Consider the following 13,747-nt stretch of genomic DNA (forward strand, 5'->3'; position numbering starts at 1 on the left):
ATAAAGTGCTGATAATACTGACAGTGTGTACAAATATAAAGTGCTGATAATACTGACAGTGTGTACAAATATAAACTGCTGATAATACTGACAGTGTGTACAAATATAAAGTGCTGATAATACTGACAGTGTGTACAAATATAAAGTGCTGATAATACTGACAGTGTGTACAAATATAAAGTGCTGATAATACTGACAGTGTGTACAAATATAAACTGCTGATAATACTGACAGTGTGTACAAATATAAACTGCTGATAATACTGACTGTTTGTACAAATATAAACTGCTGATAATACTGACAGTGTGTACAAATATAAAGTGCTGATAATACTGACAGTGTGTACAAATATAAACTGCTGATAATACTGACAGTGTGTACAAATATAAACTGCTGATAATACTGACAGTGTGTACAAATATAAACTGCTGATAATACTGACAGTGTGTACAAATATAAAGTGCTGATAATACTGACAGTGTGTACAAATATAAAGTGCTGATAATACTGACAGTGTGTACAAATATAAACTGCTGATAATACTGACAGTGTGTACAAATATAAACTGCTGATAATACTGACAGTGTGTACAAATATAAAGTGCTGATAATACTGACAGTGTGTACAAATATAAACTGCTGATAATACTGACAGTGTGTACAAATATAAACTGCTGATAATACTGACAGTGTGTACAAATATAAACTGCTGATAATACTGACTGTTTGTACAAATATAAACTGCTGATAATACTGACAGTGTGTACAAATATAAAGTGCTGATAATACTGACAGTGTGTACAAATATAAACTGCTGATAATACTGACAGTGTGTACAAATATAAACTGCTGATAATACTGACAGTGTGTACAAATATAAACTGCTGATAATACTGACTGTTTGTACAAAATTGGGCTCTTTTGTAAATTAATTTGAACAATGCAAGCGAGTAATAATCTGTGATTAATCAGCATTAATCCAAGTTAAAAAAAAGTGATTAATGTGACTAAACGAGGAATCATTTGACAGCACTAATATATATTTTTTTGAATTTCAGACACTTCAAATCTTTTTTGTTACGGACTCAAAAATAATAATAATCAAGTTATTCCTTGTTGTGAGTTCATTTCTTTAGTTTTCTGTAATGTTAATGATACAATGTTTTGCAGAGGTGTACTTACAACACTTTTATAGACAAATGATACTATTTATAGTCGTGAGGGCCCGGAATATTCTATTTATAGTTGTGAGGGCCCGGAATATTCTATTTATAGTCGTGAGGGCCCGGAATATTCTTCTTCCCAAAGGGTGGAAGAAAAGACAAGATGAGAAATATTGCATCAATCATGCAGATGTTGTTTTGACCCTATGCTTGTTGTGATCAGTTAATTGATTACTTCAGTGCTCCTGAAAGCTTGTGACCAGTTAATTGATTACTTCAGTGCAAATTCCACTTCAAAAGTCACTCCGATGGGACTTATGAAAAAAACGACCTGCATTCAAGAAACACATTCCAAAAATGTTCCTGTATGACATTTTGACATTCTCCTTAAAAGTAATGTGATCCAGTGATGAATCATGATTAATCCAAGTTCATAATTCACTATTTGTCATCATCTTATTCCTGCCACAGGAAGTTGCACGACTATCAACAAAAGCACAGCGAGTTTCGCCGCCTGCTGATGACCAACCATGACTTTTTCAGTGGCGGTCCTGCCCAGATCATCTCCACGTACCGGCCCACCTTTTTCCCCGGGCCTGACAGAATGTTACCCAACAAACAAGTAGGCACTGCCAACTGGATCTTCTACCACTCCGCATGAGTTCATTGGGGCCACATGAGTTCATTGGGGCCACATGAGTTCATTGGGGTCGCATGAGTTCATTGGGGCCACATGAGTTCATTGGGGTCGCATGAGTTCATTGGGGCCACATGAGTTCATTGGGGCCACATGAGTTCATTGGGGCCACATGAGTTCCTTGGGGCCACATGAGTTCATTGGGGCCACATGAGTTCATTGGGGCCACATGAGTTCATTGGGATCACATGAGTTCCTTGGGGGCCGGCCACATGAGTGCATTGGGGCCACATGAGTTCTTTGGGGCCGCATGAGTTCATTGGGGCCACATCAGTTCATTGGGGCCACATGAGTTCCTTGGGGCCACATGAGTTCATTGGGGCCACATGAGTTCATTGGGGTCGCATGAGTTCATTGGGGCCACATGAGTTCATTGGGGTCGCATGAGTTCATTGGGGCCACATGAGTTCATTGGGGTCACATGAGTTCCTTGGGGGCCGGCCACATGAGTGCATTGGGGCCACATGAGTTCATTGGGGCCACATGAGTTCATTGGGGCCACATGAGTTCATTGGGATCACATGAGTTCCTTGGGGGCCGGCCACATGAGTGCATTGGGGCCACATGAGTTCTTTGGGGCCGCATGAGTTCATTGGGGCCACATCAGTTCATTGGGGCCACATGAGTTCCTTGGGGCCACATGAGTTCATTGGGGCCACATGAGTTCATTGGGGTCGCATGAGTTCATTGGGGCCACATGAGTTCATTGGGGTCGCATGAGTTCATTGGGGCCACATGAGTTCATTGGGGTCACATGAGTTCCTTGGGGGCCGGCCACATGAGTGCATTGGGGCCACATGAGTTCATTGGGGCCACATGAGTTCATTGGGGCCACATGAGTTCATTGGGATCACATGAGTTCCTTGGGGGCCGGCCACATGAGTGCATTGGGGCCACATGAGTTCTTTGGGGCCGCATGAGTTCATTGGGGCCACATCAGTTCATTGGGGCCACATGAGTTCCTTGGGGCCACATGAGTTCATTGGGGCCACATGAGTTCATTGGGGTCGCATGAGTTCATTGGGGCCACATGAGTTCATTGGGGTCGCATGAGTTCATTGGGGCCACATGAGTTCATTGGGGTCACATGAGTTCCTTGGGGGCCGGCCACATGAGTGCATTGGGGCCACATGAGTTCATTGGGGCCACATGAGTTCATTGGGGCCACATGAGTTCATTGGGATCACATGAGTTCCTTGGGGGCCGGCCACATGAGTGCATTGGGGCCACATGAGTTCTTTGGGGCCGCATGAGTTCATTGGGGCCACATCAGTTCATTGGGGCCACATGAGTTCCTTGGGGCCACATGAGTTCATTGGGGCCACATGAGTTCATTGGGGTCGCATGAGTTCATTGGGGCCACATGAGTTCATTGGGGTCGCATGAGTTCATTGGGGCCACATGAGTTCATTGGGGTCACATGAGTTCCTTGGGGGCCGGCCACATGAGTGCATTGGGGCCACATGAGTTCATTGGGGCCACATGAGTTCATTGGGGCCACATGAGTTCATTGGGATCACATGAGTTCCTTGGGGGCCGGCCACATGAGTGCATTGGGGCCACATGAGTTCTTTGGGGCCGCATGAGTTCATTGGGGCCACATCAGTTCATTGGGGCCACATGAGTTCCTTGGGGCCACATGAGTTCATTGGGGCCACATGAGGGTGAACAGTATAGAAACAACAATGTCTTTTACATGCATTGGGAAAAAGATTTTACAGTTAAAAAAATCTCACCGCTCTGTTGCCAAAATGTTAGTGTAAATGTACAATGTTGTTGTTTTTTTACAGCATATAACTGTAAAGGGAAAAAGGAAAAACAGTAACACAGTTTTTACTGTAAAATAGTTATTGTTACATGGAAAAAGGATATGACAGTTTTGTTTTTAATGATGGTAAAATGTTGGCAGTTTTTTACCGTAAAAATCATTTTTACAGTGCACAATATTATGATAGCATGCTGTATTTTTTCAAATGTATATTATTTATCAAAATGTTGAATCATAAGTCAAGCCGATATTTAAGGACTTTTACTAGGAATTGTTTTTCATTAATCATGTTTTTACATACACTGTAAAAAAAATCTGTAGATTTTACAGGGGAAAAAAACTGACCGCTCAGTTGCCCAAATTTTACCTTAAAATGTATGATTTTTTTACATTTTTTTACAGCGTGTTATAAACGGGACATGGAAAAACAATACCAGTGTTTACTGTCAATGGAAAAACGATACCACAATGTTTACTGTCAATAGAAAAACGATACCACAATGTTTACTGTCAATGGAAAAACGATACCACAATGTTTACTGTCAATAGAAAAACGATACCACAATGTTTACTGTCAATAGAAAAACGATATAAAAGTTTTGTTCTATTTACGGTAGAATTTTGGCGACTGAGCTACCTGTTTTTTTTAACCGCCAGAATAATTTTTGCAGTGCACAATTTGTTAGTTAACTTGCTTTTACAGCTGATATTTAAACAATGTTAGGTAGAAAATGGATGGATGGATGGATGCTAGATGAAGTTTGAAAGATATGAAGTTTCCTGCACTACATGACAATGCAATGACGCCACATACAATCATGTGTTGGCCTCTGCACTGCTATAATAATACAATAGTTGTTCATTGTGTGTGTGTGTGTGTGTGTGTGTGTGTGTGTGTGTGTGTGTTCAGGAAGATGAGGAGGAACAGAAAGAACTGGATTTATTACGTCAGAGGGTGGACACGCTGGAAAAAGTCCAGCAGCAGCAGCTGGAAGAACTGGGATGTGTGGAGCCTCGGGAGCAGGAAAACATCCCCCCATGCTGATGGCCCCCAAGTTAGTAACAATGACTCAATAGAAGAAACAATCCTCATCAAATACAGTCCATGCTGATAGAATAAACATGAAATACAGTCCATGCTGATAGAATAAACATGAAATACAGTCCATGCTGAATGTGTTGAAGGAAGTCATGTACACTTACAGTATATATACTTCTTGCCAATACTTACAAGAAGCGAGAGGTGGCGCTAGTCTTTTATCTTCAACGAAGAAACATTTCCCATTTCCCATGATGCCTCAGTTTGTAGTTCCCATGATGCTGTCACGCCAATGTTCTTCCCATCACAAAAACCTTCCTAACCCCCATTTACTTCCGGGTCATTTCCGTTTACGTCAGTTCCTCTTACGTCATTGACAGCGATCGATAGCACTTCGTTTGACTCTTTTTTTATAGTACAGCGTTAACAAAACGTCTGAATTATCAACACTAATGTTGATTTAAAGTACAGACATTTAACATTATATATTAATTAATATTACTGAAATGTTTCAACAATAATGTTGATTTAAAGTAAAGACATTTAACAGTATTATATATTAATTAATATTAGTGAAATGGTTTCAACAATAATGTTGATTTAAAGTAGTACAGACATTTAACATTATTATATATTAATTAATATTTTTTGCACGTTACCACGAAGACAGAAGTCCGCAGCAGCGGCCCTAACACTCCGCTTGAAATGTTGCGAAGCCTGCTGGTGTTTGACATAAGTCCCCTGGGACAGATAAAGACGAATATCATCCAGTGACACCACCATTTTCAGGAGATTTGGATTTATCGATCGCTGGCAATGACGTGAGAGGAAATGACGTAAGTAAGAGGAACTGACGTAAGCGAAAATGACCCCGGAAGTAAATGGGGGTTAGGAAGGTTTTTGTGATGGGAAGAAAATTGGCGTGACAATGCCTCAGTTTGTAGTTACCATGATGCCTCAGTTTGTAGTTCCCATGATGCCTCAGTTTGTAGTTCCCATGATGCCTCAGTTTGTAGTTCCCATGATGCCTCAGTTTGTAGTAGAATGTGCTAGCTAGCTAGTAGCGGACTGAAGCTCCCAGCCAGCAAGCGTGTAGGCAACACTCGCACTCACACACACACACACACACACACAAGGACAAGGATGTGTGGAACTAGAACACAGTAAGTCATCATTAGGATTTACACACAATGTGTATAGCACTGCCTACAACTAGCACTGCAACTACAACTACAAGAAAAAGTAGAAGTAGAGCAGTACGTGGGGACTAGCATGCTAAACTCTGTAATCGTGTATTGTTGCTGTTAAAACTTGTGTATTGTTGCTGTTAAAACTTGTGTATTGTTGCTGTTAAAACTTGTGTATTGTTGCTGTTAAAACTTGTGTATTGTTGCTGTTAAAACTTGTGTATTGTTGCTGTTAAAACTTGTGTATTGTTGCTGTTAAAACTTGTGTATTGTTGCTGTTAAAACTTGTGTATTGTTGCTGTTAAAACTTGTGTATTGTTGCTGTTAAAACTTGTGTATTGTTGCTGTTAAAAGGCAAATGTCCGATACAACTACTTTGTCGATACTGGCAATTGCTGAAAGTATCTCAAATACTACACTCGAGTAGCGGGAGCAAGCGCGCCATATTTGAATTGTGCACACAGTTCTTAAGTTACATCATCCATCCATTTTCTACCGCTGGAGCAGTTACATTCATGCATTGAATACATTGTTGTTTAGTTACATTCATGCATTGAATACATAGTTGTTTAGTTACATTCATGCATTGAATACATTGTTGTTTAGTTACATTCATGCATTAAATACATAGTTGTTTAGTTACATTCATGCATTAAATACATTGTTGTTTAGTTACATTCATGCATTGAATACATTGTTGTTTAGTTACATTCATGCATTAAATACATTGTTGTTTAGTTACATTCATGCATTGAATACATTGTTGTTTAGTTACATTCATGCATTAAATACATTGTTGTTTAGTTACATTCATGCATTAAATACATTGTTGTTTAGTTACATTCATGCATTGAATACATTGTTGTTTAGTTACATTCAGGCATTAAATACATAGTTGTTTAGTTACATTCATGCATTGAATACATTGTTGTTTAGTTACATTCATGCATTAAATACATTGTTGTTTAGTTACATTCATGCATTGAATACATTGTTGTTTAGTTACATTCATGCATTAAATACATTGCTGTTTAGTTACATTCATGCATTGAATACATTGTTGTTTAGTTACATTCATGCATTAAATACATAGTTGTTTAGTTACATTCATGCATTGAATACATTGTTGTTTAGTTACATTCATGCATTAAATACATTGTTGTTTAGTTACATTCATGCATTGAATACATGGTTGTTTAGTTACATTCATGCATTAAATACATAGTTGTTTAGTTACATTCATGCATTGAATACATTGTTGTTTAGTTACATTCATGCATTGAATACATTGTTGTTTAGTTACATTCATGCATTAAATACATAGTTGTTTAGTTACATTCATGCATTGAATACATTGTTGTTTAGTTACATTCATGCATTGAATACATTGTTGTTTAGTTACATTCATGCATTGAATACATTGTTGTTTAGTTACCTTCATGCATTGAATACATTGTTGTTTAGTTACATTCATGCATTAAATACATTGTTGTTTAGTTACATTCATGCATTAAATACATTGTTGTTTAGTTACATTCATGCATTGAATACATTGTTGTTTAGTTACATTCATGCATTAAATACATTGTTGTTTAGTTACAGTCATGCATTGAATACATTGTTGTTTAGTTACATTCATGCATTAAATACATTGTTGTTTAGTTACATTCATGCATTGAATACATTGTTGTTTAGTTACATTCATGCATTAAATACATTGTTGTTTAGTTACATTCATGCATTGAATACATTGTTGTTTAGTTACATTCATGCATTAAATACATTGTTGTTTAGTTACATTCATGCATTAAATACATTGTTGTTTAGTTACATTCATGCATTGAATACATTGTTGTTTAGTTACATTCATGCATTAAATACATTGTTGTTTAGTTACATTCATGCATTGAATACATTGTTGTTTAGTTACATTCATGCATTAAATACATTGTTGTTTAGTTACATTCATGCATTAAATACATTGTTGTTTAGTTACATTCAAGATTTTAGGTGTGACCTTTTTGTTAAATCATAACTTTCTTGATATTAAGCCCATATAAAAAATATGGTATCATGGGAAAAGTTGCTTAACAAAGAAACAGAAAAAAAGGTTTGGCAGTTACGGCTTTATTTGTAATTGATGAAATGAATGACATTAGCGTTGGACCTGAGGGAAAATGTCAGTAAACATGGCTGCTCAGACGAGACTTGTGAATGACATCACAAGCAACGAGGCAATCGGAGGGTCAAAAACATCTTGTGGGAATCCATCAATTTCAATGAGATTTGGAAGGTATAACTTATATTATAATAGGGATTGCATTGGACATTTTAATCACCTTAAATGTTCTTCAAGGGAGTGTAAACTTTCCAAATGTTGTCAGAGCTTTGTGGCGCCAATACTGGTTGGATTTATGAATGTGGATATTGTTGTAGTGCTGATGAAAACAAGGCAGTTGAACTCTGATGACAGCGCTACTCAGATTGTGTGACAGCAGTCAATACTCACATACACAATCACTGATCCTAAAGTCTGCAACACACATGCTCTTATTCTACGATGCAACTTCCAACAGAGCATGATGTAATGTTAGGGTGGCTGTAATCACTTCCTTCATGTCCACGTATCCACAACAGACTTAGGATGGAGGAGCATGATGTAATGTTAGGGTGGCTGTAATCACTTCCTTCATGTCCACATATCCACAACAGACTTAGGATGGAGGAGCATGATGTAATGTTAGGGTGGCTGTAATCACTTCCTTCATGTCCACGTATCCACAACAGACTTAGGATGGAGGAGCATGGTGAAATGTTAGGGTGGCTGTAATCACTTCCTTCATGTCCACGTATCCACAACAGACTTAGGATGGAGGAGCATGATGAAATGTTAGGGTGGCTGTAATCACTTCCTTCATGTCCACGTATCCACAACAGACTTAGGATGGAGGAGCATGATGTAATGTTAGGGTGGCTGTAATCACTTCCTTCATGTCCACGTATCCACAACAGACTTAGGATGGAGGAGCATGATGTAATGTTAGGGTGGCTGTAATCACTTCCTTCATGTCCACGTATCCACAACAGACTTAGGATGGAGGAGCATGATGTAATGTTAGGGTGGCTGTAATCACTTCCTTCATGTCCACGTATCCACAACAGACTTAGGATGGAGGAGCATGATGTAATGTTAGGGTGGCTGTAATCACTTCCTTCATGTCCACGTATCCACAACAGACTTAGGATGGAGGAGCATGATGTAATGTTAGGGTGGCTGTAATCACTTCCTTCATGTCCACGTATCCACAACAGACTTAGGATGGAGGAGCATGATGTAATGTTAGGGTGGCTGTAATCACTTCCTTCATGTCCACATATCCACAACAGACTTAGGATGGAGGAGCATGGTGAAATGTTAGGGTGGCTGTAATCACTTCCTTCATGTCCACGTATCCACAACAGACTTAGGATGGAGGAGCATGGTGAAATGTTAGGGTGGCTGTAATCACTTCCTTCATGTCCACGTATCCACAACAGACTTAGGATGGAGGAGCATGGTGAAATGTTAGGGTGGCTGTAATCACTTCCTTCATGTCCACGTATCCACAACAGACCTTGCAGCCCAGGAAGGGAGCTGACTAATCACTTGAGGCTGATTAACAAGCTGGTCCTGACAGCCAAGAGGCTGTGATTGTAACAAATAATAGCTTGACTCTTATAGCTACCATGGAGACTGACAACAAAGGCAGGCCCTCTTCAAACATGACACTAAGTGGACTGGAGGGTCCGTTGTATTATTAGTGAGGTTGTGGTGACAATCTCTGGCTGCTTCTGGCTGGCTTCACCGAGGTTAACGTCATCCTCTCTTGGCTTCTCTCAGAAAGGTGAAATGACTTCCTCCACCTTCCCGCAGTCTTCTCCCCTCGGGGCAAACCTGGAGCTGGGACTGCTGGGATTGTCAGGCGGGACGGAGATGGAGCTTCAGAAGATGCTCATTGATGAGAAGACCAAGTGTGAACTGCATCGGCGCAACTACGAAACACTCAAGGCTGAACACAGCAGGTACTATTATAGTGGTATACAGGTACTATTATAGTGGTATACAGGTACTATTATAGTGGTATACAGGTACTATTATAGTGGTATACAGGTACTATTATAGTAGTGTCAGGTAAAGGAGAGCTATTGTTTGCCAGACATTTTAATAACAAATGCCCCTGCATGTGGTAAAGTAGTTCAGGTGTAAACACCAGGTAGAGTACAAAAGCAGTGAAGTTGTGTAAATGGTAAATAAAAAGAGAATACAACAAATCCGTTTCAACTTATATTCAATTGAATAGACCGCAAAGACAAGATATTTCATGTTCACTCTGAGAAACTTTGTTCTTTCTGCAAATAATCATGAACTTAGAATGTAATGGCAGCAACACATTGCAAAAAAGGCATTTTTACCACTGTGTTACATGGCCTTTCCTTTGAACAACACTCAGTTTTGGTTTGGGAAGTGAGGAGACACATTTTTGAAGTGGAATTCTTTCCCATTCTTGCTTGATGTACAGCTTAAGTTGTTCAACAGTCTCCCTTCTCATATTTTAGCCTGTACACATTTTCAATGTCTGGACTACAGGCAGGCCAGTCTAGTACCCACACTCTTTTACTATGAAGCCACGCTGTTGTAACACCTGGCTTGGCATCGTCTTGCTGAAATAAGCAGGGGCGTCCATGATAACAACATATGTTGCTCCAAAAGCTGTATGTACCTTTCAGCATTAATGGTGCCTTCACAGATGTGTAAGTTACCCATGTCTTGACCACTAATACACCCCCATACCATCACACATGCTGCCTTTTACACTTTCACCCTAGAACATGTCTTGGCCACTAATACACCCCCATACCATCACACATGCTGCCTTTTACACTTTCACCCTAGAACATGTCTTGACCACTAATACACCCCCATACCATCACACATGCTGCCTTTTACACTTTCACCCTAGAACATGTCTTGACCACTAATACACCCCCATACCATCACACATGCTGCCTTTTACACTTTCACCCTAGAACATGTCTTGACCACTAATACACCCCCATACCATCACACATGCTGTCTCTTACACTTTCACCCTAGAACATGTCTTGACCACTAATACACCCCCATACCATCACACATGCTGCCTTTTACACTTTCACCCTAGAACATGTCTTGACCACTAATACACCCCCATACCATCACACATGCTGCCTTCTACACTTTCACCCTAGAACAGTCCCCATGCTTCTTTTCCTCTTTGGTCCCAGAGAACACAACAGCCACAGTTTCCAAAAACAATTTGAAATGTGGACTCGTCAGACCACAGAACACTTTTCCACTTTGCATCAGTCCATCTTAGATGAGCTCGGGCCCAGCGAAGCGTTTGTGGGTGTTGTTGATAAATGGCTTTGGCTTTGCATAGGAGAGTTTTAACTTGCACATACAGATGTAGCGACCGACTAGTTACTGACAGTGGGTTTCTGAAGTGTTCCTGAGCCCATGTGGTGATATCCTTGACACACTGATGTGGCTTTCTGATGCACTACTGCCTGAGGGATCCAAGGTGTGTAATATCATGGCTTACCTGCAGTGATTTCTCCACATTCTCTCAACCTTTTGATGATATTACGGACTTCAATTCCTTGCAATAGCTGCTTGAGAAATGTTGTTCTTCAACAATTTGCTCAGGCATTTGTTGACAAAGTGGTGACCCTCGCCCCGTCCTTGTTTGTGAATGACTGAGCATTTCATGGAAGCTGCTTTTATACCCAATCATGGCACCCACCTGTTCCCAATTATCCTGTTCACCTGTGGGATGTTCCAAATAAGTGTTTGATGAGCATTCCTCAACTTTCTCACTCTTTTTTGCCACTTGTGCCAGCTTTTTTGAAACATGTTGCAGGCATCAAATTCCAAATGAGCTAATTGCAAAAAAGAACAAAGTTTCTCAGTGTGAACATGAAATATCTTGTCTTTGCAGTCTATTCAATTGAATATAAGTTGAAAAGGATTTGTTGTATTCTCTTTTTATTTAACATTTACACAACCTGACAATGGTTCCCCTTCTCTTTAAGAAGGGGAACCGGAGGTTGTGTTCCAACTATCGTGGGATCACACTCCTCAGCCTTCCCGGTAAGGTCTATTCAGGTGTACTGGAGAGGAGGCTACGCCGGATAGTGAAACCTCGGATTCAGGAGGAACAGTGTGGTTTTCGTCCTGGTGGTGGAACTGTGGACCAGCTCTATACTCTGGGCAGGGTCCTTGAGGGTGCATGGGAGTTTGCCCAACCAGTCTACATGTGCTTTGTGGACTTGGAGAAGGCATTCGACCGTGTCCCTCGGGAAGTCCTGTGGAGAGTGCTCAGAGAGTATGGGGTATCGGACTGTCTGATTGTGGCGGTTCGCTCCCTGTACGATCAGTGTCAGAGCTTGGTCCGCATTGCCGGCAGTAAGTCGGACACATTTCCAGTGAGGGTTGGACTCCGCCAAGGCTGCCCTTTGTCACCCATTCTGTTCAGAACTTTTATAGACAGAATTTCTAGGCGCAGTCAAGGTGTTGAGGGGATCCCGTTTGGTGGCTGCAGGATTAGGTCTCTGCTTTCTGCAGATGATGTGGTCCTGATGGCTTCATCTGGCCAGGATCTTCAGCTCTCACTGGATCGGTTCGCAGCCGAGTGTGAAGCGACTGGAACGAGAATCAGCACCTCCAAGTCCGAGTCCATGGTTCTCGCCCGGAAAAGGGTGGAGTGCCATCTCCAGGTTGGGGAGGAGACCCTGCCCCAAGTGGAGGAGTTCAAGTACCTCGGAGTCTTGTTCACGTGTGAGGGAAGAGTGGATGGTGAGATCGACAGGCGGATCGGTGCGGCGTCTTCAGTAATGCGGACGCTGTATCGATCCGTTGTGGTGAAGAAGGAGCTGAGCCGGAAGGCAAAGCTCTCAATTTACCGGTCGATCTACGTTCCCATCCTCACCTATGGTCAGGAGCTTTGGGTTATGACCGAAAGGACAAGATCACGAGTACAAGCGGCCCAAATGAGTTTCCTCCGCCGGGTGGCGGGGCTCTCCCTTAGAGATAGGGTGAGAAGCTCTGCCATCCGGGGGGAGCTCAAAGTAAAGCCACATGGAGAGGAGCCAGATGAGGTGGTTCGGGCATTTGGTCAGGATGCCACCCGAACGCCTCCCTAGGGAGGTGTTTAGGGCACGTCCGACCGGTAGGAGGCCACGGGGAAGACCCAGAACACGTTTGGAAGACTGTGTCTCCCGGCTGGCCTGGGAACGCCTCAGGATCCCCCGGGAAGAGTTGGGCAAAGTGGCTGGGGAGAGGGCTATATTCGGACTATATGAAGCACTTAAAATCCTTTAATTTCCTCAAAAATGGACAGTGGGCCTTATAACCCAGTACGCCTAATGTACGGAGTAATTCTGGTTGTGCTTAGCGACCTCGAAACAATTTTATTTGGTACATGTGTGACCAGTAGATGGCAGTCACACATAAGAGATACGTGTGCACGGCTGGTTGACGCATGTTCTATAAATGACGCTAGCAAGTCCGAAACGTTGATGTTTCATTGAGAATGTAGAACATTACACACTGTGTTTAGAAATCTGTCAAAATGTTTTAGTACCACTTTCGGTAAGCTACGAAACCGCATCGCTTGATGGATTGTCGGAGCATTGCGGCTACCATAGTCAGACGTACTGTGCTTCAAAATTCGGTATTATTATGGTGTGTAAAAGGTCCCCAAAATGGCAGGAGAGATTATCAGGTGTTTTGTTTCGACCTATTATGCAAAACCAACTTTTCTTACTTATTGGGATCTGCAAAAATCCTGAAAATTTGCGTGCGTCTGCCATTGTA

General features: G+C 41.3%; 1 protein-coding gene across 4 annotated transcripts in view; it reads left to right on the top strand.

The window, feature by feature from the left end:
• The first annotated feature begins 1,639 nt into the window (after positions 1-1,639).
• The window catches only part of LOC133662545 (centrosomal protein of 83 kDa-like), a 52,930-nt gene continuing 40,822 nt past the window's right edge, over positions 1,640-13,747 (top strand). For 2 of the 4 annotated variants that reach the window (XM_062066655.1, XM_062066654.1), the window contains exons 1-3: positions 1,640-1,784; positions 4,538-4,682; positions 9,734-9,915. In XM_062066655.1, coding sequence (XP_061922639.1) covers positions 1,693-1,784; positions 4,538-4,682; positions 9,734-9,915 — 419 coding nt within the window. In that variant the 5' untranslated portion in view covers positions 1,640-1,692. Of the gene's footprint in view, positions 1,785-4,537; positions 4,683-5,732; positions 5,830-9,503; positions 9,638-9,733; positions 9,916-13,747 lie in introns of those variants that run through there. The other 2 variants (XM_062066656.1, XM_062066657.1) reach the window with 2 other exon arrangements.

Source organism: Entelurus aequoreus, linkage group LG12, assembly GCF_033978785.1.
Source record: "Entelurus aequoreus isolate RoL-2023_Sb linkage group LG12, RoL_Eaeq_v1.1, whole genome shotgun sequence".
NCBI lineage: Eukaryota > Metazoa > Chordata > Actinopteri > Syngnathiformes > Syngnathidae > Entelurus > Entelurus aequoreus.